Consider the following 27,888-nt stretch of genomic DNA (forward strand, 5'->3'; position numbering starts at 1 on the left):
ATTTTGTTTCATTGTTTACTGGAAAAATGTTCAAAACAAATTTAAAACACCCTCTACAACTGTACTATATTGTACAAGGAATATAATTTAATACAATCAGAAAGGTGTATCAAAGACCACGTGTATGTTTCGTGTGCAAGGGGCCTATGATTTGAAAACAGCCCAAAGTTAATCTTTATCTGCCACTGGCAAAATGCATTTTCTTTGAATGTGGGTTTCAATGCTGTTTCAATGAATGTGAGTTTCAAGGGCAAATAAGTTTTAATGCTAAGTCTGTTTTCATTGTGAGATTGCATTGTTTTGCTTAGCAGATGTCTTAGTGTTTGTGCTGTAAAATGCAAAATAAAACCTTCAAACGAAGTCTAAATCATCGTAGAAGTAAAGCAGTATGCACTTTAGTGTTTATGGTAAATGGGGTGAAATAGCCAAGTAATGGTTTATTGGAATGGCTGCAGGAGGAGGCTTCATTTGACCATGATTTTGTGAGGGGGAAGGGCGGCATACTCAAAGACAGCCCCGGCTGAACTATACCTCTCAACTGTCCAGATTTTCAAAGAATGAATAGATTTCTGCTTCTTATTTTTGGTTTGTTCCTCATAAAATGAGTGGTTTTCTGGCAAATAATTTAGGAATTAAGTCACTAAATAATGACAGACACTGAGTTTCAGACTTCATAAACTTTAGAAAGATGCATGCTAAAGCAAGACCTGTTATTCTATTAACTGTCTCGGTTTATACAACAATTTTTAGTACTGTTTATATGTTCCCCCAGTATATTTGGCCTTGTCCAGATTTCCTGCATTAACAGGTTGACTGGTAAGTGCAAATAAATTGCTTTAAAGAATTAGTCATATCCACACCTCTCAACTGTCCCTGATTTTGGCTCAAAATGTTGCTAATAATCCTGCCGCAAAATAGCAATTTTGGAAGAAAATGTGGAGGGTTTACAATTAAGAAATAACTGTAATAATCAGAGTTACAGATTACTTTTATTTCAGAAATGCATGTAGATTATTTTATTTTGTCAGCTGCTCAAGTTAGCAGTACTTATATTTAAAAAGTGTCCCTTCTTTGATAGGTTCCCAGCTGTATTGTGTGGCTATTTTAAATTTTTGTATCACATTTTTGGTCCATTTTTCATAAAATTGTATTTTTTGGCAAATTAGTTGGAAATAATTAAAGATTGAAGTTAAAAAAATAATGACAGACATTTGAGTTTCAGATTTCATACCCTTCAGAAAATGTATACTAATGCAAGACCTACTACTATTCTATTATCTTTCTAAGCTTATAAGAGCAATATTTAAAAATTGTCCTTATTTTTGGGCCTTTGTCCCACTTCTGTGTATGGTTTTGTCCAGATTTCTTGCTCTAAGGTTGAGACGTATGACAAATGTGTCAGGGCCATCACAGTCAGCCAGAGACATTTCAAATTGTGGCATACTTGTTGCACCCCACTTCCCCATGTAGTGTGACTCTGGATGTGTCCAAGCAAGGCAAGGAGCAGTTATGCAGTGTAAATGTGCAGAGTATCCCCCCATCCAAAGTAGACACAAGTACTACTTTTATTCTGTCCTTGATTTTGTAGAATGTTCTGGTTTCTGTCATATTTTTATACTGCTGATTTAAGCTAATTATTATTCAGAAAGTGCCTGTTGCTCTGTGTTTAAGTAGCAATACTTTAATGACCATCAGGTAAGCTTGTCTGAGATTGTAAGATGCAAGTACATTTTAATAAGCATACTGTTAAAGAATTGCCAACATTGAAAGCCTTTCTGTTGTTGCCATGCAGAGAATACTTGCATAACTAGATAATGTATAAGCCTTGGATATTGAAATGCATACAACAGTATTTGTAATAAAGGGCAAGATTACATTATTTTAAGAATCTCATTACATTTGTTGGAGACTTGCAGACATCTTTGCAGGTTTTACCTGTAAACCAAACAGAATGACAGTCTATCATGTGTGGTCCATTACCTGTACAGTAATCCTTTAAGCAATGTATCTTGAGCTTGTTTCTTGTTTGCTTTTCATTTTTTACTTTGATCATGTTTTCCCCATGAAACAAGTAGATAGTTGTTGTCAGGCAGCAGGTCTTTTTTGGATTGCCACTTTCAGCATGTTACTTGGTACTTTAATAAAGCTGAATATAAATTATAATTAGATCTGCAGTGCAAGGAGAAGTGGTTTGAGTTGAGTGCTGCTTGTTTTTCTTATACTTGATTTTGACTGGCATTCCAGTAATGTATTTAAAAAGTAATTTATTTTTTCATGCCTCACAACCTTTTTGTTTCCATCTAGATATTAAGTAAGCTGTCATGCAGCCAATGCATTGAAATATTTTTTTTCTTCTACACTTCATTTTGTCTTGATTGGACTCGCATAATGACGGTTTGGCACCTAGGGCAGCATATTTAATTAAAGTTACAGTTTTTGTAGTTTTGACCATAGCTCCTCCCCTTTCTAGTTGGCCGCACCCCATCCCATTGAACCCACCCATTCAACTGTCTCCTGCAGCCTCACTTTGATTTGAAGTCACCAGCCGCCACTGTCTGTGGCATTCATTTCTCACATATCTCACTGACCTTCAGTAATGCCTTTCCATACTGTATAGCATGATTCAAATTACAGCTGATTCCTGCTGCCAAATGTTTCCATTCCACAGTCCTGCTTAACATACCTCCATTAAACTAGATACTTTCCATGGGCCTCCCTGGAAACTGAATAGCTTCGCACTTTTTACATTAAATGATGCAGCCTATCATTTCTCAGCACCTGACATCACTTGTCTTTCTAGAGAAACATCACATCCCCTTCTCTGCTGACAAATCTCTGTATTGTTTGCATACAAGCTAATCTTGCTTTCCAGCCTCATTAGGATATCTGATATAAATATACTAAAAAGACTAAAAACTTCAGAAAAAAAAACAGGTCCCACCTCTGAGAACCTTGATGCTCTGCTGCTTAGTCAGTTTTCTCCTGATAGTTCCCATGGTAACAACCACCCTCAGCTGCTAATGGCATACCCACCTTCACGTCCATTCCACCATTTTAGTATATAGCTCTACACTATTTCAAATTCCTTTTAATTTCCTACAAGGTACAATGTTGTCTTCCTGATAATACTGATGAGGACTTATGCATATTTTACTGGCATGGCTATTCTTTGAGTCTATATTCAAAAATGTACAAATCAATGAATCTGAACAACTGACAGGCACAACATCAAAAGCACTGATCTCAGATACAATGAAACTCAGTCTCACTCAAAAAATGCATACAAAATTGTAAGTGTGCACTGCATGGAGGAAAAAAGAGAGATAGATATACATACACACCCAGAGACATTATGAACACACACACACCCACGCATGCATACACACACACACACACACACACACACACACACACACACACACACACATACACTCATACATTTTATTTTATTTTTCATTTATTTTCCAAGGTAGAGCACTAATCTTCATGTGCATTTTTCCTACTCACCCTGGGAGTGGTGTCTGGGTAAGTGACTTGCTCAGAGTCACACTGTTGAAATGATGGCTGAGGGAATTGAACCTTGGACAACTTCATTCACACATAGTTCCTAATTCACATTATTTAAAACTGCAAATGAGTAAAAAGGCCTAGTTTTTATAATTATGAGATATAACTTACCCAAGGGATGGTATTGCTGCTCAAATAATTATAACTCTCTGATGCAGGGTTTGACATTGTTGAATTGAAGATGTCTTGAATAATGAAGGTAATATTAACCACAACTGCATCCAAGTTGATGATAGTAATATCTGCAACAGGCACATATTATTAATATAGTGTCATCAATGTAGCAGAACTTGTGTAATTTTATTTTTTAAAGAACAGCTACTTATATCCAACATTCCTTTAGGACCCAATTTCTATATCCTGTTTTATGATCAACGTACTGGTACTTAGTTTTAAAGCCTAGAGCAATGTATTTTTTCTAAACAGGTAAGAAATCACGTGGCAAAGACACTGCCTTTTGGAAATGGCCTGGATGCTCAAATCAGGTCGCAAATTTCCCTTAAACTATCACACAAGGTAATGGATCAGTGTAGTAATTATTCAAACACGTTATATATTAATTTACCAGACTAGACCTCTGATAACATATGACCAACTAGGATTGCAAAGGTAACAATCAACATTTTGTTACATTGAGGTTAAGAAGGTGGTACAATAAACAATATTTGTAAATATGTCTTTATTTACAGAAGGAAAACAGAGGAAACAGCTAAAAAGATGAGAAGTAGGATTATAACCAAAGTCAAGCGGTAGAAGATGAAGAGGTCAGAGAGGCAAACATGCAGAAAAAGAAGAGGAAGGAGCAGGTAAGGTGATGTAGAGAATAGCAAAAATCCATGAAAGTGAAAGATTATTAGATTCGCAGAAGGTAGTAACACAAGTTTTAGTAATATACAACTTGTAGGCAGATATTAGACCCAATACTGCCTGAATGAGGTCATTAATAGACTAAAGATCCAATCACACATGACAGATTGTGTAAGTTAATAGATATGAGAATAATAATGAATCATTTTGAATCAAGCATTGTAATGCTCATAGAATTTTACATTGGTCACATATTAGAAATATATACTTACTAGAGGACATTATACTGAACACATCCAAGTTGAGTGATCCAATTGTTTTGTTCTCTCCATATGCATTATTGTAAACGGTCTTAACAATCTCCGTGCTTGATGGGCTTACTGATTCATTTGCAAATAAAAGTTTAATCTGAGCAACAATAGATCCATTCCTAAATTTAGCAAAGAGAAAGAATTTATCATGTTTGTATTTTATGGAGAAAAAAAACACATTTTGATAGACCTAGATGATGTGATTACAATTTTTTTTTACAAAAATTGAGTAAACTGGAAGTCAGTTTTCAGGACTGCCTGGAAAGAGCTGCATTTAGAGACACTGCTAAGGTATTCTTTATTTTCAAAGTGTCTGAAGAATCAGGATATGTGTTTGTTAAGAAAAGTTCATGAGGTCTGTTGACTAAACATAACAACAAATAAGGTCAGTACTTGGATATGGCTCATATGTTCATAAGTGGTTACTAGGCTATCAACTGAAGATATGGTTAAAGCCTAACCAATCTTATCCCAAATTTACCAATATATTACTGACGTGTCAATACCCCATGGAATTTATCATTAACATAAAGGCTTATACACTTCAAGTGCTCACAAAATGCCCCTGTCCATTAGGGGCATAGGTGCCATATCAGTGGTAAATTTGGGATTTCCCAGCCATTGGTCCACCCAAAGGCCCTTGATATTTGCCTTGACTTCAGGAAGGTAGATACCAAAACACAGAGGCCTCAGCACTGATCCCTGTGGGACTCCAGCAGTGACTGGCCTTTTTCTGGAGGTGGATTCCCATATTCCTAACTTCTTGTGTCCTATCAGATAGTCAGCTGTTTATCCACTGGGTGGCATGTGGGCTTATGCCTAATTTTGTATGTTTCTCTACAATGCCAGAGTCAGGTATATTTTACCTTTTAAACTCAGTGGGTTTAAAAAAAAAAAAACAACACAAAGCAAACATCAAATGTAATACCTAAATAACCCTGTTTAAGGTAATTAACAATATAATTTCCCTTACAACAGTAGCCTCTTCACCAGTTACAATCCTTAACTAATAACTGGGATTCTGTAGTAGTTGTTGAGTTAGGAGTTTTCCTTTCACTACAGATTGAGCAACTGTGGAATTTGTTAAGTATAAGCAGACAAGTGGGGGGTGCAGTGGGATGAGCTATGGCTAATTAGCCATATGTTCACCACTGGAAATGGACAAACCACTCAACCAATACTGTGGGAGTAGAAAGTGGCCACCTATTTGCTTTTATATAAATTTTCAAGGGGTAGGTAAGTAGAAAGAAAGTGTGCAGGAGTTCTGTGTAAGTGTGTGCCTGTGTGCAGGCATGTCTGTATATATATATATATATATATATATATATATATATATATATATATGTGTGTGTGTGTGTGTGTGTGTGTGTGTGTATATATATATATATATATATATATATATATATATATATATATAAAAAAAATATATATATATATATATATATATATATATATATATATATATATATATATATGTATGTGTATGGAGGGGTGCCTTTGCTGATGCAATACATGCACTACTTGGGAGATTATGATCATAATTATATCTTCCAGTGCTAGTTTATGATTCAGAGACATGTTAATCAGCTGATAATGATGTCTTTCACAATGCAGGCATACCTGTCTCCGAATCACATATTCTCACCACAGTGCTAGGTGACCAGTCCACATTGAACAATTAAAGTGAGTGATAATGAATGTTTTTTTCAAATCCTAGGACATAACAGGACTGTAAAATCAATGACTATGTAAGCATTCAGAGACTCTTGAGCAAGTAATCCTGTTTTCTAAGAAAAGCAACATTTCTTCATATTATGACACATCTTTCAAATTATTTTATATATTGTCAGTAGTATATAATAATGTTTTCTCCGAGCAGTATCATTTACAAGAAGAAAACTTACATTTAGAACCAAGAAATAATGTCTGTAAGGAGAAAAATATATTATTGGGCTCATTTTATTGCATACACCAATATCTATATAAGAAAGTAACCATAGTTTCATTGCTTTCTCAGTAAAAATAAATAAATAAATAAATAAATAAATAAATAAATAAATAAGGGACTAAATTATACAAACAATACAGATAATCTAAAAGCCTTGACCCAGTTCTCAGTCACTGTACAGGCTACTGAGAGGTGTACCCTACCTAATTTATAGTGCTTCAACAAACGGTATTCTTTCACACCAATTACAGATTCACACATCCAATGGTTATCATAAACACTCACTCAAGGGATCTCAATTTCTTTTGCAAAATAAATACAACATATTGGAGTGATAAGTCTGTCTCACAACGAATACTGCTTCTGTAGAATTGCTTCAAATATAATTTGTACAAATGGATAGGTAATAACAAGTTCACCCCCAGGCTGTCCCTCATGGATAAGGGAAACATCTTAATGTCCAACATATCATTGGTGAGCCTACCTCTGAGTTATTTGTTTGTACAATATAAGGAATAAAATCTACCACAGGAATATAAGGCTAGTCTTTTTAGGATAAACATGAATCAATAGCTCATTAAGTATCTATGAATCTATAATATATTAATTTCCATTTATTTTTCAGTTTGAAGTACCATTTGCCATTGCCTTCATGTTGTCAGCTCCAAAAATATTACTTATATTTGCATTTCATTTCTACAATTATCAAAATTACCAGGGCAGAACTGTTATAGTATATGATTTTTTTGTGATATCACCTTGTTGGATTTTGAAACAATAGTGAAATAGTATCGGAGATGTCATATAAATAGCCACTTGCTTGTACTTTTGTCATATTGCCTTCATAACATTACCAATTGCAGGAGTGATGATAGGCTTTTGTTATTGTGGAGCAGTGTCTAATGTTTCCAAAGAGCTTTGGTGCTTTGGAGAAAAATGGAAGATGGCAGTGCAGGTATATGACAGACATGGGGATAATGATCTACTTAGAAAAAAACTGCTTTAAGAAATTGCTTTGCATTTGTAAGTAGTTTGATTGGAAATTCTCAGAATAGTTTGGTACTTGTACAGTAAGTGAAAACAAAAAAATATGAATATCACCCTTACTGTATCACTCAAACATTTGTTAGATTATTGTAAAGAATATGCCCTTGTAAAACAAAACCATTGTATATGTTTACTTCATAGATATCAATATTTTTAATGTTAAAATCAACTTACCTAAGGTTTTCCACTTCTATACCCTTAAACCTGTCGCCAAACTGTCGCTTGAACACTGGCCATAACTGCAAAAAAAAAAATGCCATCATTAGGCAAAATTATTTCTGTACTCATAGCTTACTTTATTCATCCTTACTGTGTAAACTTAAATTTGCAAGAAGTACGTGTCAAATGCTAAACTCTGGAAATATTTAGGACATTTTTAAAACAAAGAGGTGGAATAACATACCTTCCTTTTTTACCAGACCAGCTAACCCTTTTTGCCCTACTTATTAACATAATGAATTCCAAACAAAATCAACAGTTCCTTCTTTACATATATGCCTGTCTTTCATGCCTTTTCAACTTCCACTCTCCTACATACCTACTGAAATTTCCTCCCTTAATTTATCCTCATGATTTAATACATATCCATACCATTCTTAAACAATTGTCTACCACACTGTCCCTGCAGAATGATTTTGTCTGTCTTGGGCCTTCAGCTTTAGATTATTCTAAACCATTACTGTGACAAATTCAGTGTTAAGGCAATGGACTGCTAATGACATTCATCCTATAGTCCTGTGTTTGATACTCACAATCTCTACTTGTAGATTGCCCAATATAACATATACTTACCCAGACAGTGCTCACTGCTATCCTCTGAAAAGGTGCAAGCTTGTTTGTCATTAAAGGTATTCTCTCCCTCTTTCTTGCCTGATGACCACATCTTTATTTAATTCTATTCTACTTACATTTTGCAATCCTATTACTGTAGGGGATTATGACATTATGACAATGAACTGCTAATAAACTTTGTTTAAGTAGTCAATGATTTTATTCTATCAGCATCCATTTGCCTACTGTCTCATTAAACAAGTTATTTAAATAGATAAGTAAAAAGAAGTTTGTACCTAATGGAACAAAATAAATAAAATCTGTACCTTGTAACCTTGTGAATATTTCACATCTAACCATTCATGTATATTTTCTATTTCATTTTTAAGCCTCCTACAAGCTGTCTTTTCTGATCGGCTCTCCTTTAGAAATTGTTAAGCAGAGGTCTAAGCATTGTATCAAACTAATCTCCAGAGGCCTACACTTACAGTAGCCCACTGATCTTTTCTATACCACACATAAGACATCTTTTTGCTTCCTCAATCATGATTCATTGGCTTCATATATTCTGCAATGACAAAAATTGAGAAAAACATCCAATGACATTTATGTGTCCCTTTAAAACCAACATTAATCTACTCTCCACCCTCTATTGAAGCCATATATCTAACAGTATCCCTTAATGATTAGCTAATGTTCTTGTGCCAAGATTTTATTTATTTGTTGACATTTGTTTACCGGGAAAGTCTGATTGGTTACCTATTTTCAGTCCAGACCCAGGAATAAAGGCTCAAAGTGCATCACATTACATAAACAGTACATACAATAGTAATACCATAGTTTACATTATGAAATAATAAAATAAAAATACATAATTTGGAGAAATAAAGTGCAGGAAAAAAGTTTAGTGCTTGGCTACCCTGTATCCAACTTCATATGCCACAGTCTGAAAATGCACTCGGTTTATTTATTCAGTTAGTATTGCATTATGAGGATGAACAGGCTGGGAAAGTTTTAAGTACTGAGAAGTCCTACACCTAATACTTGCATATACAGAGATAGGTACTATATTACTTTACAGACTATCACTTCCTCACTAAAAGACATAATTTCTTAGTTTTATACTGTACATTGGCCTCCTGTCATCTCCATTTTGTTTACTTCAACCAACCCCTGTAAATATTCTTTGTTAAAATGACATCTGGTCCAAGTCTATTTACTTTAAGAGAGAACAAACTCAGCTTGGTTGAAAAGCTACTGTTGATGTACTGTAAGTGCAAACAATAGGATGCAGATCACTTGATGCCAGCATTACTACTAAGTAACAGCAAGAAAGATGTTTAACGGCTAGTAACTTCTAAGCTGAGTTAGTCACTGAACATTGACTTATCAACCCTGCCCACAGCCATTAGCCTCAGAATATAGTGATATAAATATCACATCTCTGTCTATTTTCTATAATAAAAATAAAACAAAAAAGCATTCCAATTTTCTGACGGCTACACTTTTTATTAAATTAAGCACTTTTGTTCCAACCAGTCCATGGAACACCATCGGAATCATTCCACTTCACTTCCTGCCACAAAAAAATACACATCAATGAATCACATGATTAAAAAATTGTATTTCTTATGTCTTATTGCTTATTTCAATTTTTTTTAGTTTTCAATCATGGTTTTTAGTCATGTGATTAATTGGGTCTATATTACCAGAGCAAAACTCCTTTTGAACGAATACCAAAACACCGACACGAATTGCGTGAACCGCGAGAATACCGAACGCAGTAAACCGCGGAGTTTAAAATCTCCAACTGTCATAGTCGGCCAACCCCACCACCTGCTACATACTACCTACCCAAACAAAATAAATAAACCACATACATACACTAACCAAACCCTACTTCTAGCACTAAAGTAAAGCACCAAATCCCTACTTCTAACCCTACACTAAACCCCACATACTCAACTATCTGCGCACTATCCTTAACCCCTCCCTAACCCTAAGGTCCATAACTACCGCACACTTCCCCTAAGAAGATATAAACAAACAAAATAAATACTCCACATACATACATTTACCAAAACCCTACACCTAACCCTATACTAAATCTTACACACATTAACTATGTATGCAATTACCTTAACCCACACCCTAACCCTAAGGTCTGTAACTATTGCACACTTACCTTATGGAGCTATACCAGAGACAGGCCAACCATGGTAATTCGACATTTCCAAATTCGTGGTTTTGGACGTTCGCTGTAATGCCAGTTCATGCAATATGTGTCGACATTTGTGGATGCACTTAAACAGACTTTCGCTCTCGTAATAGAGAACCGTTTAATTTAATAAAAAGTGTGTCCTTCTGAACAGAGCAACATTTTTTTCATTTTTGCAAGTAATTTTACATTGGAGGAGATATAGCTGATCTCTGAATATACTACCTTTGAAACTGCACAAGCTCAAAAGTGATGTAATAACATCCTTAAATATATTATAATGTTTGATGGTGTTTAGATAATGCACTTGCAATAAGATGGCCATTTAAAAGTATAAGCACTTTCACCCCTTGCAGAATACTTCTTCAGATATTTCACTTTCAAAAAGAGTTTGAATAAGTGTTATATGCAGGATGAAAGCACTTTCACACAGCAGTAAAAGTTCTACATTTTAAATGATTAGATTATTTTTTGGGTTTTTTCTATACAATTTTTAGATCAAGTACACAACCTGAGGAGATAGAGAGTGAGAAAGGAAGAGAAAGAGACTTATAGTCAAAAGATCATAATTTTAACAACGCATAATGAAAATTGTTTTTGACTGGGTGCATCTTGCTATTTTACTCCTAGTGGGTTTACTAGCTACTGACTTGTAGTGCAAGGTATGCGAATAGGAACAATAACAAAATTCTTAGTAGGCTGCTTTCTTGACTAAAGAATTTGAAAAAAGATACATTTTAATTCACTAGCAGAAGGCCAATATGATTGCATATGCAGCAAATTCCACCAATCAGCAAGTCTCTTTATTATTATTATTATTTTTTTTTTTTTTATTGACAATGCTGAACTGAACTCCAGCACCTTGTAGGTCAACCCAAATGTCAGGTCAAAGACAGAAGAACAATCAAACAAATTCGCCAGAGTCCATAGATCGTTAACAGTTCCACAGCTTGAAATCGGAGCCCAGACGTTCTTAGCAGAAATCATATACAGCTCAGCCCAATGCTGGTTCAATCATTAGAGTGAAGGAAGAAGAAATGTAAGACATAGGTGATACCACAGACAAATGATTTTTTAAAATCTTTAATTGAGTTGACTAGAGTTTTACTCAAGTACAAATAAATTCTGTATTTTTTTTTATTTTGTAGGATGACATTATTGACAACTTACCTTTTTGCCTTTACTGTCTTTAAATGAGCTATCTGCAGTTTTACTCCAGAACAGTTAAATGCTTTTAAACATGTTTTTTTTTTCACTTATGGTAATACTACATTAGAAAACTGAATTTGCAGTGGTTGATAAAGTAAAGCATTTACTTATTGCAGCTGGTTGATAATGTTTTGAGAAAGAAAAGTGCATTTAATCCACCATTGCCAAGCACATTTAGTGCATTTGAAAATGTATATGACAGGGATATCTGGTAAGTGTGTAGGACCATCCCACAGCATAAATATTATAACTTAACGATCAGGTGAGCATAAGGCTGTGACTGAAATTACAAATATGAGGAATGTAAGGTTCATGGCTGCTGACTAAGGAAAAAGAAGGGAAGTCCAACAACATCAGAAGTATTGCAAATGTATTAAATAACATGCCTTATATAGAAATGCAATAAAGTGATATTCATATAAAGTACAAGAACAGTGATATTTATTTAAATTATTTTATAATTATTTGATGAAAAAATGTATTATGTTGAGAAGCCTGGAATAGAAATTATTTTCAGAACTCCTGAGTTTCATAAATATTAACTACCTTTCTGACCCACTGTCTCAATTATTGATAATACGATCAAACCTGTTTTTCAGAAAAGTACATTTTTCATCATAGAGTCATGCCATGTTTAACAGGGACTTAGTAAAGTGTAAGTATCTGAGATTAAGGGGTGAGTTATGAATAGCCACGATATACATGACTGTATTATATACCTGTTCAATATTTAAAAGAAACAGAAAAATAGAGCAACAGAGGTGTTTATTTTTATTTATTTATTTATTTTATTTACAGTTGTTTAACCAGGATAGTCCATTGGGCCTGAAGAACCCGTTTTCAATGGAGTCCTGGGGAGAAAAGCTCCTCATACAGATTACACAAAGGTTAATATACAAACATAGATTACATGAAGATTACAGAGGTAGACAAACTAAGATTAATATACACACATAGAATGCATGAAGACTACAGAGGTAAAACAAACTGATCAAAAGTATTTCAATCAAAGTTAATAATAATATATATTTTTTTTTTTTTGGACAGGTAGTTGGATTCAGTAAGGAAAGGAATTGCTGGATACTAGTAAGGAGTTGTATAATAGAAGTAAGCAAGAATTTGTTACCTGGGATTTGAGAGAAGGACGGGAAAGAGTGTTGAAGTAAAGTGTAAGTTATGAGGGATGGGAGCAGGAGCATTCCCATGTGGAAGTTAGATGAGAGTGGAGTGATTTTTTTAAAGGATGGGAGGCTAGTAGTGGTACGAATGGAGGGGGGAAAGGAGTTCCATAGGCGTGCTAGAGAGTGTGAGAGGAGGTATTGTCCAGGGGGGTGGAGGGGTCTGTAAACTTCTATAAGGTTTTGATTGTTAGATCTGAGAAGCCTTTGTGTGTGGTGCATTTTAAAGGTAGTGGAGAGGGAGGGACAGAGGAATGGCTGAAAAATGAGTTTATGAGCATAGGTGAGCTGAGTGTAGGAGAGGTAGTTTGGTAGCTCTAGCCAGTATAGTTTGTGAAGAGATTCAGTGATGGGTTGATGATTTGTTGCTAGTGGCGAATCTGGCTATTTTATTGTAACAAGAGGACAGTTTGGTTTTGAGAGATAACTGTAGGTTTGTTAGAAGAGGGGCTCCATAGAGAAGGGAGGGTAAGAGAAAAGAAGTAGAGAGAGTAAGTTTAGTAGTTGAGGTGAGGAACCGATTGTGTCGGCAGAGCATGCCAAGTTTTTGGTGTTTTTTTTTTTTATGTTTAGTAGTAGATGGGAGTTAAATTTGAGCCTGTCATCTACTTGAACTCCTAGTAGTTTTGTTTCAGTTACCAGCTCAAGAGGTGTTGTATTTTGGCTGGTAATGGAGAATAAATTTCGATCAAAATTCTTAGTTTTAGATGAGGTAAAAATCATAAGTTTAGTTTTAGCAGCATTGAGTGCTAGATGGTTGTCTTTCATCCATTGTTCTGTGGTAGAGAAAGCATCCTGAGTTAGTTTTAAGAGAGTTGGTATGGATGGGGAGCACAGATGATTGTGGAATCATCTGCATATTGGATAACGTTAGCAAGAGGGATAGAGCGGTAAAAGTCATTAATGAAAATGTTGAAAAGGAGGGGGGCCCAGTATGGAACCTTGTGGGACACCTGTGGGGGTGATGAGGAAATATTTAGTATGTACTCTTCTGGAATTTATTTTTTACAGCAGTTTCTTTGTATTTCAAGGTAAGTATTATAATCACATCTCTCAACTGTACAGATTTTCACAGAATGTCCAGATTTCTGCCTCATATTTTTGGTATGTTCCTCATAAAATCTGTACTTTTCTAGCAAATAGCTGAGGATTTAAGTCATTAAATAATGAAAAACATTTTAGTTTAAGACTCCACATCCTTCATAAAATTCATGCTAATGCAAAAACTATTATTCTATCAACGTTATAGGTTTGAAAGAGCAATATTCAAAATCTGTCCCTATTTGTCCCCCCATCATTTTAGGCTTTGTCTAGATTTTTTGCTCTAAGAGGTTGAGAGTTATGATTATAATAAGTTATTTGGAGTGATGACTTGTGCCATTATGAGCCCTTATTTTGCAGATTTAATTTATGCTTAATAGAACACATCTAGTTTAATGCATTTTCAAAATTATTTTCTGTAAACAAATTGCTGATAGCATTTGGTTGCATGGAATGGGTATAGAAATGAACTGTTACAATCTGTAACTAATACAAATAGTTGTACTCATTTATTTTGAAATGTTCCTTGAATGTGTCTGAAGTAAGCATTTTCTTCCAAAATATTGAGATTAAGTTAGATAGAATCAAAAGCAAATCTGAAACTAAAGTATTCAGAGGATATACGTGTTTATACTTATTTGGCAGGTAACAGTTACCATCCTAGACATGTTGAAAATAATGTTTTCACAAGGAATTAGTCTGATTGTCTTGAATGCTTGTAGACAGACTGGAAATTTTTCAAGAGATTGTGGAAGATGCAGTGGAATACAAACACAAACACAAGACACATATTCCTGTTCTGTATGAAAAAAGGGACTGTGCACATGTAGATAAAGGAGAAAAGAGAAACTACACACATGCCATAAAACTAATGTATTGTTTGGGTACAAGTGAATTAGAAGAAGTGCACATAATAGATGGAAAACCATTCAGGCAAACACTCAGTTATTTGAGAGAAATTCTCAATGAAAGTCCTTCTCTTGTTAATACAAAAATGTGTAATTTTAAATTGATAGACTAGATTTCTAATGTCAAATATTATTACTTAATATGATGAATAATATTGTGTTTATATGTTTTATTTGATGGCTGAGTGTGTTTTTTTATAGTAACGTTTACTTAGTTATACCTCCCCCTCCACAGGTCACGACACCCACAAAGCCTACTTAACCAAATTGAAGACAATCCAAATTTTAACAAACACTCTGGTTTTGAGGAATTTCAATTATCCCATCGTCATCTGGGAGATCCACTCTAGCCAAAACTTACTAGCACAAAAGTTCCTTGACTTTGTGAATTCAAATTCCTTGGATCAAATTCTCCATTCCCTGACAAGAGGAACAAACATTCTAGATCTGGTCCTCACCAGGTGCTCTGCTGCAACTGTTGGACCCTCATTAGTTAAAACTGACCACAAATCAGTCACCTTCAAACTGACATGAACACCAGAACTCACAAAGGGTGAAATCAAACTAAAAAACTTCACCAAGGCAAACTATAGCCTCCTAGGTGAATCTATAAATGCATTCCAAGCTCCATTTCAAGCTGAAAGTGGTAACTGTGCCAAAGCTTAAACTAAAGCCTTGTACAATCACTTGTATAAGTGTATACACTTGGCTGTACCAGACAGATTCAAAGCCAGAGCCCCAAGTAAAATCAAGCTGCCATGGTGGACTTCCAGCATCAACAAACTCTACAATAAATGCAAAATGTTGCTGTCCAAGAAATCAAAGACAAGGACCCAACAATGGAAAAGCACCCTCCTCATCCTTAACAGGCAAATAAGACAACTTGTCAAATCCTCCAAGAGCTCCTTTGACAGAAGCCTAGCAAGTACTGCCAAGGACAGCCATAAGGCCTTTTACAGCTATGTACGTAACCTAAAGGGTAGGACCCAAGCATATGCAGAACTGGTGACCAATGATATCACACACACTGACCTGGCAGAGATAGTGAACCTGCTAGCGGATAGATTTGGTGAAAATTATACTCCTTAATCCCCTCCTAAATTACAACGAACCGTACCCAAAACTTCTTCCCACCGTACATATCTGAAGAGCAGTCAAAGCCCAGTTCAAGGCAAAGAACATGGCCTCTATGGGACCAGATGACATCCCCAGTCTGTCTTCTAAACAGGCTAAAACATGAACTAACATCACCACTAAGTACCTTTTCAATCATAGTCTAGCCACAGGCTTTGGTCCTGTGGAATGGAGAACAGCAACAGTTATTCCTCTCCACAAGGGTGGCCTAGCAACAGACCTGGGTAATTACAGACCCATAAGCCTGACCACCCTCAACTGTAAGGCCATGGAACATATTATTATGGACTTCATAAATAAAGACATAGGTGAACGCCAAATCTTGGCTCCTACCCAGTTCAGCTTCATGAAGGGTAGATCCTGCTTGTTAAATCTGGTGAATTTCTTTGAAAGTGTGACCAAGGCCATTGATGAGGGCAAATCTGTGCATACAGTATACCTCAACTCGGCAAAGGTTTTCAACAAAATCCCACATTCAGGCATTACCAATAAATGTAGCAAACTGAATGTAAACACCTTCATTGTAAGATGGGTTGCCAATTGGGTCACAAACCAGACACACAATATCAACGTGGGTGACTCCACATCAGCCAGCAGACCTGTTACCAACTGGGTGCCACAGAGGTTAGTGCTGGGCCCCCTACTGTTTGGTATATACTTCTCAGAAGTTCAGGTCAAAACTAAAGGGTTGTGGCTGACCAAGTTTGCAGATGACTGCAAACTACACTAGGTGCAATCCTTGAATCCCCAAATGATGTCAGTAAACTCCAACATGGTCTCACACCGACCAAAGACTAGTATATTAGTCACAGTCTTCAACTGAATGCAATGAAATGTATCATCATTCCCTTCGGCACAAACAATGTTCCTTCACACTATCAAATCAATAACAATACACTAAGTACCCATGAAGTGGTAAGGGACTTGGGGTTATAGGTAGACCACAACCTTAACTTTAACCATCACATGTCTACCATTGTAAGGAAAGCTTTCCATGTACCTCACTTGATTAGTAAAGGTATAACTTTGAGAGCAAAAGAAGTTATATCCCCCTATACTTGCCACTTATCCGACCCATAATTGAGTATAACGCCCCATTCGGTAAGTATCATACTAAGCAACTACAACAATTACAGAAACCTCAGAGGTTGCTAACAAAGAAGATCAAGGGCCTCTAGCATGTGCCTCACATGGACCAACTAAAATCCCTATCACTATGCACTGTATCATATAGACTTCTTAGAGGAGACTTATGCCTGGCCTACAGAGCAACCCCCAAGACCCAAACCTAGTGAACTTACTGCATATCTGTAAATCAAATGTGTCAAGGGTTACCCATTCCAAGGACTTAAATAGGACATTCTGGAGGGACAGATTTATCTTCCAGCAACTGCCACATATTTGGAATAGGCTACGAATTCATGTGAAATAGAGCACCTCTATGATACTGTTCAAGAGGAACCTGGATGAGTGGATGCGGCACCATAAATTATTACCAGGATAGTGCCCACAACCCTCCTGAACATGTGCAGTCATCACTAAATGCAGTCTTGGGTATTGACTAATACCTTTATGGTATTACATTGGGTTGAAATAGCTAGGCTTAAAATGACCTCCAGGTTGATAGCCTACTAATTTCCTATGATCCTGTGATCCATTGTTACTGCAAATTTGATCTGTACAGTAGGAAAAATGTATTTTGTTATATAATCTTATTATTTTTTTAATTTGCTGTTCTTGTATATGGAGACTTTATAAAGCTTGCTGTACTTATAAAGTTGTAATTGAAAAGAAATACTCAAATATTCTGAAGTAAATATGGCCCCAGGTGAGGCTGAAAATTTAGGGCATATGCAAATTCACTTTCAGGAGGTATTGCAAGCACATTTGCGTGGGTATGGACTTACACTTGTCTCATTTGGATACTTTTGGGACCAAGGGTCATTTCACTTGTAATACTACCAATGTGGTATACATAGTTTGATGCATTGGCTGTTACACCTTATATGTGAGTGAAACCACAATCAGGATATTGCAGTTTCTCTATAAACATCTTTTTGTATTAGAAACCAACAACTGAGAGCAATGGATTGTATAATTATAGTAAAAAGGCCAGTCAGGTTAAAAAAATAAGAGTGATGTTTCATTTTGGTTGCAAATGTGAGGTTGGGACCTAAGGGTGGTTACATGGACAATTTAATGTTAAAAAATGTGAAAGGGCTCAATATTCATGAAGAGATGGAAGAGGAATTGTGAGGACATACGAACATACAAGATAGTTAAAGCATCATAGCAGCATGTCAAAGAAAGTGAAGACTATTTTTTTTAGTGCAAATAGCTGAAGTGTGTATGCAAAGGAGTGATTCCACACTAGTAAATAAGACCATGCTAAGCTTAGACCAGCACTTGTTAAGTTATCCTTACCTGAGTTACTTTTACTTATATCAAAAGACCAAGTTAGGCCATGACTCAAGTATGCATTGTCACTAAACTACATTTAGGTATTTAAACAGCAAGATAGGAAAGGAAAGGAGAAAATTCTGTAATTTGTTTATATGTTTCTTAGCAGCAAGGATTGCTGATCATTTTTCAGCAGTTCCCATGAAATGTAGACTCACATCTGTTCTACAGTATGAGACAGTAAAATAGCATATGGAAAGGAGGTTTCCCCTATCCCTAGTGTAGACAGACAGTGAGAATATATGTTTAAAGAGGCCATGGTCTGGGGTATGCAGAGGTGGTTGCCCACCTGCAAAAATGTTTTTTTTTTTTTGTTTTGTTTTTAGATGACTATGTGCCACGTCAATTTTTTCCCCATGACATTACTTCTTACAGAACAGTAGACTCTATATTTAAGCAGAGATCAAAGATAAAACCTACAACAGTCACTCTTGTACACAGTCCATTTGAAATTGTTGGTTACTGGATGGGTGACTTGTCATTTCACTACCAAGGACACTCATCTCCCAATCCACCATTAGCACATCCACTATTACACAGTATAGGGGTAATTTTATAGAGCTTATTAAATGTCTACTTGAAATGCAATGCATATGACTATGGCAAGTACGTTTTCTCTCTTTCCTTATACTGTCACAACAGAGTTTGCAAAACAAATGATCTCACCAAATGGATACAAACTGGATATACATATAGTAAGGACACAGTTACAGAAGCACAGCAAATTAGAAGTGCTTACTTACCGAGTCATTAATTTTCTGTTCTATTTCCTTAAACAGAGGAGAGCTTTTATTGTCAAGACTTTTATCATAGTTTTCATTGGTAAATCTGAGCGTAAGATCCTTGAAGACTGGCCCAGATGCACTGGCAGTTGTAGTTAGTTGGACAGACATGGTTGTTAATGTACTGGTTGTAGCTGATACATTTACAGATGGTGAAGGAACATTTGTAGATTTTGATACCTCAGAACTGCTCATTTCCTGAGTTGCTGTAGACACATTTGTTAGAGTTCTAGATGTTGGTTGTGGTACTGTGGAATGATTTGACAAAGTTGTTGTCCCTGTGCTTCCATTTGTTTGTTGAGCAGTTGTGGGCACAATTGATATAGTTACTGTCACAGAAGTCCCATTAGATTGCTGAGGTGCCACAGACATACTTGATGTCACTGCTGTCCCAAATCTTACAGTGCTTTGCTGTGTGCTGGTCACATTTGATGCTGTTATTACCTCTGTACTTCCATTTGTTTGCTGAGCTGCTGTGGACATACTAAATGTTACTGCCCCAACACTTCCAGCAGCTTGCTGTGTTGTGGTCACATTTGATGTTGTTACTAACCCTGTACTTCCATTTGTTTGCTGTGCTGATGTGAACATACTTGTTGTTACTGTTCCTCCACTTCCAGTGGTTTGCTGTGCTGCTGTGGACATATTAGTTGTTGCTTCCCCAACACTTCCAGCAGTTTGCTGCGTTGTGGACACATTTGATGCTGTAACTACTGTATTTCCATTTGTTTGCTGTGTTGCTGTGGGCATACTTGCTGTCCCTGCCTCAGCACTTGCCACAGTTTGCTGTGTTGTGGACATATTTGATGCTGTTACTGCTGTACTTCCATTGGTTTGCTGTGCTACTGTGGGCATACTTGTTGCTATTGTTACTTGACTTCCATTTGTTTGCTGTGTTGTTGTGGACATAATTGTTGTTACTGTCCCTCCACTTCCACTGGTTTGATGTACTGCTGTGGACATACCAGTTGCCACTGCCCCAACACTTCCAGCAGTTTGCAGTGTTGTGGTCACATTTGATGCTGTTACTACCTCGGTACTTCCATTTGTTTGCTGTGCTGATGTGGACATACTTGTTGTTACTGTTCCTCCACTTCCAGTGGTTTGCTGTGCTGCTGTGGACATGCCAGCTGTAGCTGCCCCAACACTTCCAGTAGTTTTCTGCGTTGTGGACACATTTGATGCTGTTACTACTGTACTTCCATTTGTTTGCTGTGCTGCTGTGGGCATACTTGCTGTCCGTGCCTCAGCACTTGCCACAGTTTGCTTTGTTGTGGACTCATTTGATGCTGTTACTGCTGTACTTCCATTGGTTTGCTGTGCTGCTGTGGACATACCAGTTGCTACTGCCCCAACACTTCCAGCCGCTTGCTGTGTTGTGGTCACATTTGATGTTGTTACTACCCCTGTGCTTCCATTTGTTTGCTGTGTTGTTGTGGACATACTTGTTGTTACTGTCCCTCTACTTCCAGTGGTTTGCTGCGCTGCTGTGGACATGCCAGCTGTAGCTGCCCCAACACTTCCAGCAGTTTGCTGCATTGTGGACACATTTGATGCTGTAACTACTGTATTTCCATTTGTTTGCTGTGTTGCTGTGGGCATACTTGCTGTCCCCGCCTCAGCACTTGCCACAGTTTGCTGTGTTGTGGACACATTTGATGCTGTTACTGCTGTACTTCCATTGGTTTGCTGTGCTACTGTGGGCATACTTGTTGTTACTGTTCCTCCACTTCCATTTGTTTGCTGTGTTGTTGGGGACATACTTGTTGTTACTGTCTCTCCACTTCCACTGGTTTGATGTACTGCTGTGGACATACCAGTTTCTACTGCCGCTTGCTGTGTTGTGGTCACATTTGATGTTGTTACTACCCCTGTACTTCCATTTGTTTGCTGTGGTGTTGTGAACATACTTGTTGTTACTGTTCCTCCACTTCCAGTGGTTTCCTCTGCTGCTGTGGACATACTAGTTGTTGCTTCCCCAACACTTACAGCAGTTTGTGGTATTGTGGTCATATTTAATGCTGTTACTACCCTGGTACTTCCATTTGTTTGCTGTGTTGCTGTGGACATACTTGTTACTGTCCCTCCACTTCCACTGGTTTGCTGTGTTGCTGTGGACATACTAGTTGTTGCTGCCCCAACACTTCCAGCAGCTTGCTGTGTTGTGATCACATTTGATGCTGTTAATGCTGTACTCACATCTGTTTGCTGTGTTGCTGTGGCCATACTTGGTGTTACTGTTCCTCCACTTCCAGTGGTTTGCTCTGCTGCTGTGGACATACTAGCTGTTGCTGCCCCAACACTCACAGCAGTTTGTGGTATTGTGGTCATATTTAATGCTGTTACTACCCTGGTACTTCCATTTGTTTGCTGTGCTTCTGTGGGCATACTTGTTACTGTTCTTCCACTTCCAGTGGTTTGCTGTGCTGCTGTGGACATATTAGTTGTTGCTTCCCCAACACTTCCAGCAGTTTGCTGTGTTGTGGACACATTTGATGCTGTTACTGCTGTACTTCCAATTGTTTGCTGTGCTACTGTGGGCATACTTGTTGTTACTGTTCCTCCACTTCCATTTGTTTGCTGTGTTGCTGTGGACATACTTGTTACTGTCCCTCCACTTCCACTGGTTTGCTGTGTTGCTGTGGACATACTAGGTGTTACTGCCCCAACACTTCCAGCAGCTTGCTGTGTTGTGGTCACATTTGATGCTGTTACTGCTGTACTTACATTTGTTTGTTGTGTTGCTGTGGACATACTTGTTGTTACTATCCCTCCACTTCCACTGGTTTGCTGTGCTGCTGTGGACATACTAGTTGTTGCTGCCCCAACACTTCCAGCAGCTTGCTGTGTTGTGGTCACATTTGATGCTGTTACTAACCCTGTACTTCCCTTTGTTTGCTGTGTTTCTGTGGGCATACTTGTTGTTACTGCTCCAACACTTGCCACAATTTGTTGAGTTGTGGACACATTTGACCTTGTTATTGCTGTACTTCCATTTGTCTGCTGTGCTGCTGTGAACATACTTGTTACTGTTCCTCCACTTCCAGTGGTTTTCTCTGCTGCTGTGGACATACTAGTTGTTGCTGCCCCGACACTTACAGGAGTTTCCAGTGTTGTGCTCACATTTGATGCCGTTACTACCTCAGCACTTCCATTTGTTTGCTGTGCTGCTGTGGGCATACTGGCTGTTATTACTGTCCCCACTCTTCCTGTGGTTTGCTGTGCTGCTGTGGACATACTGGCAGTTGCTGCCCCTACACTTCTAGCAGTTTGTGATGTTGTGGTCATATTTAATGCTGTTACTACCTCGGTACTTACATTAGTTTGCTGTGCTGCTGTGGACATACCACCTGTTACTGCCCCAACACTTACACCAGTTTGCTGTGTTGTTGTCACATTTGTTGCTGTTACTGCTGTACTTCCATTTGTTTGTTGAGCTGCTGTGGACATACTCAATGTTACTGTTCCTCCACTTCCAGTGGTTTGCTGTGCTGCTGTGGGCATACTTGCTGTTACTGCTCCTCCACTTCCATTTGTTTGCTGAGCTGCTATGGACATACCTGATGTTACTGATCCTCCACTTCCAGTGGTTTGCTGTGCTGCTGTGGGTGTACTTGCAGTTATTGTTCCTCCACTTCCATTTGTTTGCTGAGCTGCTGTGGACATACTTGATGTTTCTGTTCCTCCACTTCCAGTTGTTTGCTGTGCTGCTGTGGGTGTACTTGCTGTTACTGTTCCTCCACTTCCATTTGTTTGCTGAGCTGCTGTGGACATACTTGCTGTTACTGTTCCTCCACTGGTTTGCTGTGCTGATGAGGACATACCAGCTGTTGCTGCCCCAACAGTTCCAGCTGTTTGCAGTGTCGTGGTCACATTTGATGCTGTTATTACCTCGGTACTTCCATTTGTTTGATGTGCTGCTGTGGACATACTTGTTGTTACTGTTCCTCCACTTCCAGGGGTTTGCTGTACTGCTGTGGATATACCAGTTATTTCTGCCCCAACACTTCCAGCACTTTGTGCTGTTGTGATCACATTTGATGCTGTTTGTACTGTTGTGGACATACTGGCTGTTGTTTCCCCAACACTTGCAGCAGGTTGTGGTGTTGTGGTCACAGCTGATGCTGTTATTGCTGTACTTTCATTTGATTGCTGTGCTGCTGTGGACATACTTGTTGTTACTATTCCTCCACTTCCAGTGGTTTGCTGTGCTGTTGTGGACAAACTTGCTGTTACTGTTCCTCCACTGGTTTGCTGTGCTGATGAGGACATACCAGCGGTTGCTGCCCCAACAGTTTGCAGTGTTGTGGTCACATTTGATGCTGTTACTACCTCTGTACTTCCATTTGTTTGATGTGCTGCTGTCGACATACTTGTTGTTACTGTTCCTCCACTTCCAGTGGTTTGCTGTGCTGCTGTGGGCGTACTTGCTGTTACTGTTTCTCCACTTCCATTTGTTTGCTGAGCTGCTGTGGACATACTTGATGTTACTATTCCTCCACTTCCAGTGGTTTGCTGTGCTGCTGTGGGCATACTTGCTGTTACTGCTCCTCCACTTCCATTTGTTTGCTGAGCTGCTATGGACATACTTGATGTTACTGTTCCTCCACTTCCAGTGGTTTGCTGTGCTGCTGTGGATGTACTTGCTGTTACTGTTCCTCCACTTCCATTTGTTTGCTGAGCTGCTGTGGAAATACTTGCTGTTACTGTTCCTCCACTGGTTTGCTGTGCTGATGAGGACATACCAGCTGTTGCTGCCCCAACAGTTCCAGCAGTTTGCAGTGTTGTGGTCACATTTGATGCTGTTACTACCTCGGTACTTCCATTTGTTTGATGTGCTGCTGTGGACATACTTGTTATTACTGTTCCTCCACTTCCAGGGGTTTTCTGTACTGCTGTGGACATACCAGTTGTTTCTGCCCCAACACTTCCAGCACTTTGTGCTGTTGTGATCACATTTGATGCTGTTTGTACTGTTGTGGACATACTGGCTGTTGCTTCCTCAACACTTGCAGCAGTTTGTGGTGTTGTGGTCACAGCTGATGCTGTTATTGCTGTACTTCCATTTGATTGCTGGGCTGCTGTGGACATACTTGTTGTTACTATTCCTCCACTTCCAGTGGTTTGCTGTGCTGTTGTGGACATACCAGTTGTTGCTGCCCCAACACTTCCAGCAGTTTGTTGTGTTGTGGTCACATATGATAGTGTTACTGCTGTATTTCCATTTGTTTGCTGTGCAACTGTGGACATACTTGTTACTGTTCCTCCAGTTTCAGTGGTTTGCTGTGTTGATGTGGATGTATAAGATGCTGTTGCCTCAACACTTCCAGCAGTTTTCTGAGTTGTGGTCACCTTTGATGCTGTTATTACCTCTGTACTTCCAATTGTCTGCTGTGCTGCTGTGGGCATACTTGGTGTTACTGTTTCTCCACTTCCAGTGGTTTGCAGTGCTGATATGGATGTATTAGATGCTGTTGCCCCAGCACTTCCAGCAGTTTGCTGTGTTGTGGTCTCATTTGATATTGTTACTATCTCCCTACTTCCATTTGTTTGCTGTGCTGCTGTTGACATACTTGCTGTTGTTACTGCCTGTGCTCTCTCACTGGTTTCTTGTGTTGCTGCAGACATTTTTGTTGATGCTGCCCCTACACTTCCAACAGTTTGTTGTGTTGTGGTCTCATTTGATGCTGTTACTACCTCAATGGTAACATTTGTCTGCTGTGCTGCTGTAGACATTCTTGCTGTGGTTACTATCCCTACTCTACCAGTAGTTTCCTGTGGTGCTGAAGACATACTTGCTGTTTCTGCCCCAACATTTCCAGCAGTTTGCTGAGTTGTGGCCACATGTGATGGTGTTACTATCTCTGTACTTCCATTTGTCTGCTGTGCTGCTGTGATCACACTTGATATTGTAGTTAACTTGGTACTTTCCATTGATAATGTGGGAATAACTGTTGCTGCTGATGATAGATTACTTAACTCTGTTTGTTGAGTTACTGAAGGTATATGTGATGTTACTTTTATTGTCTCAGCACTTCCATTTGTTTGCCCTTTTGACGAGAGGACAATTGAGGTCACTTCTGTCTCAGTCAGTATGGATGCTGATCTTGTTGGCTCATTGGTTGACATTCCATGCAAATTTGATGTATTTGTCGGAATGGCTAATTCGCTGTAACTTATTGATACAACAGTTGCATTTGACTGTGGTTCATGTGATGGTGTTTGTGTTCCATTTTCATTTATTTGCTGGGTTGCTGTAGGCATCACTGATGATGCTGGTGTCTCAAAATGTACATTTGTTTGTGTTGTTGCAAGTGATTGTGACATAGCTGTCAGAATAGGAGAAACACTTGGGGTTTCTGTCCCTGCAATCTCACTTATGTGTGTAGTTGTTGTAGGCTCATGTGCAGTTGGCTCATTTGATATTACTGTTCTAGCACTTTCTTTTGATTCTGTCACTGTCACTAACATAGATATTCCATTACTACTATTCACTAATGATACTGTACCTACATTACTTGTGAATACTGGACTGGACAGATCACTTGCTGAAGTTTTTATATCTAAATGGATTGTCTGTTCTGCTGTAGATACATTTAGTGGTGTTACAGAAGAGACTGGCTCACTTGTCATATCTGTTATTGTTACCATAGAAGTCATATGTGTTTGCTTAGTTAAGGTAAATAAATTTGATGTGGCTATGGGAGTATCTGACTCACTGGTTGCTACTGTAACAATTGTGCTCATATGTAATGCAGCTGTAGATGCATTTCCTATTACTGACAGAGTAGTTGACTCATTTGCTGTTAATATGGCAGCACTTGCAAATGTTATTAAAGGTGTATTTGCCATGGCAGCTGTTGTGCCAAGCTCAGTTGTTGTTGCCGTTGTACCGACATGTCCTACTGTTTGGGATGCTGCTACTGCAGATATATTAGAAGAATGTGCTGCTGTGCTTATTGTCATTGGCACTGTTGTGTATATACTTGTGAGAACAGAAGGTGATTCATTTCCTTTTGTTGTCACAATGTTTGAAGTTGTTCGCCCAGATTCTGTAGACACATTCAGAGCAGATGCAATAGTTGTCTCGCTGGTTGTTGATGTGCCACCATTTACATCTGTTTTTGCTGCTGTTGTAGAATCAGCTACAATCGATGCTGTTGTAAGTGACTGAGAAGTTGTGGATTCAATGCCCATATTTGTCTGAGATGAGATAGTGGCTCTTGTTTGGACTAATGGAGTATCAGTACTTTCATTTATTTGTGATGTTGTGCTAAATAAATTTGTTATAAGTGTTGTTGTCAACTTATTTGATGATTTTGTCATAGTACTTTCATTTGTTTCAACTGTAGTGGCTTTTGGTAAGCTAGCCTGACTAGTCTCTGATGTTTTTTCAGTAGTTTGCAATGTCAATAAATTAGATGTAGAAGCTAGAGTAATAGGAAGAGTAGAAGCTGACAACGTAGCTTTTGTTGCTGTTTCGGCACCAGTTGAGGAACCCACTGTGGTCATTTCAGGTAAAATAGATGTATGAGTTGCTGATGTTTCAGTACCTTGAGTGATGTTTGCTGATACTGAGAAATTAGTTGTTGTGGATTTTGATAAAACAGGAGCATTGCTTTCTGAAACTGAAGCAACTTCAGTAGATTTTGTTGCTGTTGACAGCTCTGCTGTGGTTGTTAAATTGTCTCCTAAGTTGGTAGCACCTTCAGTCAATTTAGATGTAACTACTAATGCAGCTGTTGTAGAGGACTGTAATAAAGTGGAACTGATAGTTCCTGGAGTCACTGTGCCTTCTGTTGTTTCATTTATTCCTAAAGATATTGTACCTTTGGTCATGTATGCTTCCATTGTCAAATGAGACTGGGACAACTCTGATATGATAGACGTAGTAGTTTCTAAGGGTTTAGTCACTACACTGGTTTTTGTTGCTATGGTGGACTCTGACACAGCAAATGCACTTATTCCTGAAGCTGAACTTACTTCTGTATTTCCTACTGATGTTGTTTTTTTATTTTCTACAGTCTCTACCAAAGTAGGTGATATGGCTCCCAGAGTTGTCATATTGTTCATGGTTTCTGGATGTGTGGTAAAATAAGTTGTACTGATGTTTTCAAATGCTGCTGCAGTACTTTCAGAGTCTACAGTTATATGTGCTATGGTGGATAATAGTAAATTAGCAGCAGTAGGACCTGACGTTTTAGCACTTTCTGCAGTTTCTGAGACTGTTTTAATCTCTGTTGTTGTTGAGTCTGATAATTCAGATATAGGAGATCCTAAAGATGAAAATGCAGATCAAGTATAATTATAGTAACTAATATCTAGGTGCACAAAAATGCATTACAAAAAATAAATATACAAAATAAATAGAAGATGTCAAAAAATAAAGCTCCCTAATATCACAGATAAATGATAAAAATTTCAAAGCTCCACATAATTAAAAGCAATCAAATTAGGATCTGAAATCAGTAATCATTTGAAATCTCAGGCTGCAGTTTGCCAAGTGT

At 37.9% G+C, this 27,888-nt stretch overlaps 1 protein-coding gene across 4 annotated transcripts in view; it reads right to left on the bottom strand.

The window, feature by feature from the left end:
- LOC122806653 (serine-rich adhesin for platelets-like) overlaps window positions 1-27,888 on the bottom strand; it is a 162,129-nt gene that overhangs the window by 90,375 nt on the left and 43,866 nt on the right. For 2 of the 4 annotated variants that reach the window (XM_044077254.1, XM_044077251.1), the window contains 4 exons: window positions 19,343-27,657; window positions 7,855-7,919; window positions 4,647-4,804; window positions 3,679-3,809 (listed from right to left, as the gene is read on the bottom strand). In XM_044077254.1, coding sequence (XP_043933189.1) covers window positions 3,679-3,809; window positions 4,647-4,804; window positions 7,855-7,919; window positions 19,343-27,657 — 8,669 coding nt within the window. The remainder of the gene's footprint in view (window positions 1-3,678; window positions 3,810-4,646; window positions 4,805-7,854; window positions 7,920-19,342; window positions 27,658-27,888) is intronic. The other 2 variants (XM_044077252.1, XM_044077253.1) reach the window with 2 other exon arrangements.

Source organism: Protopterus annectens, chromosome 7.part0 (assembly GCF_019279795.1).
Source record: "Protopterus annectens isolate FY-2018-M chromosome 7.part0, PAN1.0, whole genome shotgun sequence".
NCBI classification, from domain to species: Eukaryota; Metazoa; Chordata; order Ceratodontiformes; family Protopteridae; genus Protopterus; species Protopterus annectens.